General features: G+C 40.9%; 1 protein-coding gene across 1 annotated transcript in view; it reads right to left on the bottom strand.

The window, feature by feature from the left end:
- The window catches only part of LOC138053021 (uncharacterized), a 3,900-nt gene extending 841 nt beyond the window's left edge, over window positions 1-3,059 (bottom strand). The window contains exon 1 of the mRNA XM_068899696.1: window positions 1-3,059. This exon is cut by the window's left edge and continues 262 nt beyond it. Coding sequence (XP_068755797.1) covers window positions 1-2,661 — 2,661 coding nt within the window. The 5' untranslated portion in view covers window positions 2,662-3,059.
- Between the last annotated feature and the right edge of the window lie 2,054 nt (window positions 3,060-5,113).

Here is a 5,113-nt window from a genome sequence, read left to right as displayed (position 1 = left end):
CACACCCATCAGAGTTTTGGTCGCTCCCAGGTCCTCAAGAAACCAATTTAGGAAACTGTGGGACATTCCGTGACCCACTCCCATGAAGCATGCAGCGACAAGGCAGGAGCCGTAGTGAATGTTGCATAGCGCTGCAAACACGCTTGCGTGTGTCGCGTCCGTTTCTTTATACTTAAATTTAAACGTCGTTGATATGAACAATGTGGTTACCATTAACAACGCAAACACACAGAAACAAATCATGTAATCTGTATATTGATCCCCGCAAACAACGTGCCGCGATCTCTCCAATAGGACTCCAACAAAAAACGAAGATAACCCGAACCCAAGCGAGCCCCATAATCGTTGTTTTCCATAGTAACGACGCTCTTCGCCCAGGTGCTCGAGCAACGATGCATCAGCGAGCGTTGTTGAGGGTGCTTCGAGAAACTCTCCTACCACCACTAGGACGAGAAGAATCGTGAAAATTCTTTTTAGTTCAAAGGTATTCGTTTTCAATAAATTTATCATCCATATTTGCATCCTTGAATCCGGACTTTCCATAATATGGCTGTGTGTTTCTTTTGCACCCTCAAGAAGATTACTCTCTGTCTTCTTTGCAATGCCAAGGTCTTCTGCGCCAAGACTTGATTGAGAAGTCTCGGATAAATTCTCAATTGTTTGACTTAAAGTTTGGTTATCTGCCTGCTCTTTATTATCCACGGAGCTCTTTTGAATAAATTTAGACACATCTACATCTTTTTGCTTAAGGCTGTCATGCGCCTTTATCAATGTATGTGTCTGTTCTTCGTTTTCAGCATAGACAAGTATTTTCTTTCCTTCTGTTGTGCTATTCAGTCTTACAGGAAAACGCCCAACTGCCACAGCCCCTGAACCACTGGAAGAGTTTTTGCTTGCAAAAACACCGTTTTGTGCTTCGAAATCTGAATCGTCTTTATTCGTTATGTCATTGGGCGCTGAATTGTCTGGGGAAGGCGACGAGACACTACTGTGGATTACAGGTTGCGGTATTTCCGTCTCTAAGAATTTTTTAGAATTACTGACTTCACCACTTTCATTTGAAAAATTCTTCCTGTTGTCATGGACGGAGATATGGAGGAATGATTTATGGTCGACTAGTGATGACTGATTTGAAAAAGACGACTTCCGAATAGTGGTTTCACTTAGGCGCAGTTGGCTTACAGCCTTGTTCGTTCCCAGCACAATCGGACTATGCTCGGCCAGGACTTTGGGACGATTTTCAAATCCCCCGATCTTCAATAGCTTTTCTTCTAGCTGCAACAGCTTTCCCTTTGCGATAGCATCACTTGGTTCCTTATTTATTTGTCTTAATATATCAGACATATTCCGATGTGATTCCTTGTGCATTAATTGTGAGCCGGTCTTAGGGGAAACAAAGCTTGTCAGATTCTCCGGTGCGATTTTTTCTGAAAAATTGTTGTCTACGATTTTGTCTGCCGGCTGAGGGTTTCCCATATTTTTATCAATGCCGTGCGGAATAATAATTCTTGAAAACTCAATAACAACGGGTGGAGATCCTTTACTTTCTCTTCGCTTGTCAAAAGACGAGTTTTGATTCATTTTGCTTTCTTTTGCAGATTGCACGAAATTAGACGTGGAGTTTTTTTTTATTATCTGTTTCCTTGAGAGTTGTATCTCTGATTTTTCGCGGAGTTTTTCGGAATCACTTCGTTCATGACCTTTCTGTGTAAATTTTTTCGACGGATTTTTCCTTGTGTTTTCTTCGCTCTGTGATTTAGCGACAGCGTGAAAACGAGAAAAGTGCCTTGATTGGATTTGTTCATTCCACGCTGCATCGTTTCGACTGGTGGTAAAGTGGGATGTACTGTTTTCTCTTGTTTTAAGTCTTGGCTCTTGCTTGTTATCAAAGCGTTCCCGCAGTGTGTTGTCTTTAGAACTCAAAACCTCTGAACCAACTTTATGCTTAAAATTTTTTGGAGAGGAACTGTTACTATTTCGAAAAAGAGTGTCCTCTTGTGCTTCGTTTGGTCGGCTCGGAGACCAGCGCAAACTTGCGTTTCTCAGAGGAAACCTTCCTCTATCTCGGGAGGCAAAGTTAAGATTTTCAGCTGAGCGCAGCTGTGTACGATTAATTGTCTTTGGAGCTATTTTTGGAAATGTGACTCTTGAGATTGGCTCCAAAAGTCTTTTACTATGGCTACTACCTATATGGATCGGTACAACTTCCAACCCCTGTTGTTCCTGCCATTTATCTTCTGTTTTCTTATTAACCTTGGCTCGGTGCCAAAGAGAGCGTCTAAAGAATCCTGTTTTTACTTTCGTGTAATTTACAACATGTTTATGAGTGTTATTCCCTTGGCGAATTTCACATATCTCGTTGGTAGGCTCCACAAACGCTAAAGCCAATGTCATTATAAGCCATGACAGAACCGACATCACCAGTACGGATTTCCGTTTCCGATATTTATCCGCCATTATGGCCCAGAATGGCGCGCTAGCCAATTGAACAATTGGTCGCAATCCAAGCAATAAACCAACTTGGCTAGCGGGCAGTCCTATCTGACGAAAATATACTGGAAGATACGGAAAAATGGAGCCAAACCCACTCAGGAAAAAGAAGTAGAATGCTTTATAGACCAGCAAGTCGCGATTAATTTGAAACCACGGTTGATCAGGCATGGTGGATCGGAGATCTTCCTCGACTTTGTTATGATTTATCTTCTTTCCCTCTCAGGAATCAAACTAACTTGGCCATGACGCAAGGAGAATAACGTTGATAATAATTCCCTGTCACCAATTCCATCATATTTTCCGGAGTTCTGGTCTTGTTTCTCGATCGATTTGTCGACAAGTGACATGATAATTTTTTCACTTCACTGCTGGGCAATGTTATTTGATGGAAATCAGGTGGTTTTTAAATTATTTACAAGTGGGTGAAATCAAGCAGAAATGCGATAGTGCATGGTTTTTTTGAACCTTACGGACCATTTACTTCATTTTAAACGTATAAATTTGTGTTGATCCAGAACACCTCCAAGACTTTCGGGCAGTATGCCAACTTTATTACGTTTATGGAAGCCTTTTGCCTTTTTTGGACTTCAAATCAAAACAAAAGGGAATAGATGCCAGTCTGAAAAGACGAGCCAGTTATGTCTAATATTATTGCCATTTTTTAAATTAGTTATTGATGCTCGAAAAGCGCTTATATATCTCTTTGGTTGAGTGCTATATAGGCCACGATTAATTATTTTTTTCTTGAAAAAACGAGAAAACAAAATACAGAAAATGAATTGCCAGATAGGTGATTACAGATATTTAGACGCTATACCCCCCCCCCCCCCCCCCTTCCCAGACTGAAAGCACTTTCCTCCGACCATTACGACCGGGGTTCGACTCCCAGACTTGGCGTCACATGTGGGCTGAGTTTGTTAGTCCTGTGCTCTGCGCCGAGAGGATTTTTTACCGGTACTCCCGTTTTCCCCTCTACGCAAAAACCATCGTTTTATTTGAGTTGATTTGTAATTGCAGTGTTCACCCCTCCCCCTCCCCCTCCACCTCCCCCTTCCGTTAGTGACTGGAGGAGAACTAATTCAGGAGAAGCTTGCCGCTGGTTCAACTCATCGCATGTGTAGAAAGAAAAAGCCTGTTTTGACCGGTTTGGAGAGCGGTTTGATTCACAAGATTCCCTGCTGGAAGGGAAACGTGACACAAAGTCTGCTGGATGGGAGTTTTCCTTGCTATCTAGCTGCTGTTTCGCTCATAATCCGATCTTCAGAGTGCGGAACACCTTTATCCCCCAGCAAAATCAAAAAACTCCAAAAATTGTTTTCATAGCCCTGAATAGCGTTTTCATGTACGTTTGTTTTGCCTATTATTATGCATTTGGAAAGAAGTTTCGTTGGATGGCCTTGTAAAGAATTGTTCTGTATTTGGAACGTAATTATTAAAGAAATGGTCCCATACCTTTGTTACACCACCTGGTGTATTAATCAACCTCAGCTTGTCAGTGTCATTCAGAGTGATACAGAAAAATGGAGATTTCCTGGCCTCTGACTGCCTGAAAAGCAGGGACCACTTGTCGGAATCCTACGTTGAACTGTCATATCATTCGCTTGAGTCAATTACTGGAAATTTGAAGTTTCCACCCATCGCAGTAAAAATGATGTAGAATGTTGTCTGCCATTCTCCAGTGTGCGATTGCATTGTTTGTTGAAAAGGCAGAGGAAAATAGGTAGCCTTTCAGTTTGAATTCATGGACTCCATTCAGTTGGAAGGTTTCTCTTCCTCTGGTCTAAGTTTCTTGAATGACCTCCCGCATGATGTTTATTTCATAGTCACGTCCAAGGATGATGCACAGTTTGTCAAATGAAGGAACGGCAATGCACATGTAGTCAAACCCAATCAGTTTTTGAGGTAAGATTGAATGCTTGCCAGCACCCATTTTTCACACCTTCAGATCAAAAAGATGTAAAGAAAACTAAGATTCATTTAAAGAAAAAAACGGTCTTTTGTCTTAAAACTTAATTGTGTCATCGAAGTTGCAAATGTTCATAATAGTTTACGTTAAAATTATATGAGGTGCATAAGCTGTGGTTCAAATTTTCCCCACGTTCAAGTTTTTTTTAACCAGTTCAATTTTGATTTTAGTTTGTTTCAGATGATTATCAGGGGCACCCAACGAATCTGTTCCTCACTTTATCTGTTCCCCAGAGGAATCTAGCTGGCTGGCAAAAATACAGGTCTTTCGATAAGCTGGCTGGGAAATTTATTATTGATAGAGGTTTTGGCTGGGAATTACTTCATGACTTTTTCTAGCATTTTAACCCGAGCTGGCTGTAGAAACTCTGAAGACTTATCTAGCTGGCTGGGAAATTTCTTGTATGTCTTGCTGGGAAAAAGGAACAGATAATGCTTTCCCAGCAACACTGAAAAACAACTGAAAATGCCTTAATAACATTTATTTTCATTAACTGGGGTATAATAATACATTTTACAACAAATTGGTCGTTGGGTGCCCCTGGATTATGTCGAATGTTCGACAACAAAAATCAAATTTAAACCAAGAGCACAGGCAAAGTTCCTTGTTACATTAATTACAATAAAAAAGTAAATTAACAAAAATTCATCCGAG

Source organism: Montipora capricornis, chromosome 1, assembly GCF_036669925.1.
Source record: "Montipora capricornis isolate CH-2021 chromosome 1, ASM3666992v2, whole genome shotgun sequence".
NCBI classification, from domain to species: domain Eukaryota; kingdom Metazoa; phylum Cnidaria; class Anthozoa; order Scleractinia; family Acroporidae; genus Montipora; species Montipora capricornis.
This window is presented reverse-complemented; position numbering and strand designations above follow the sequence as displayed.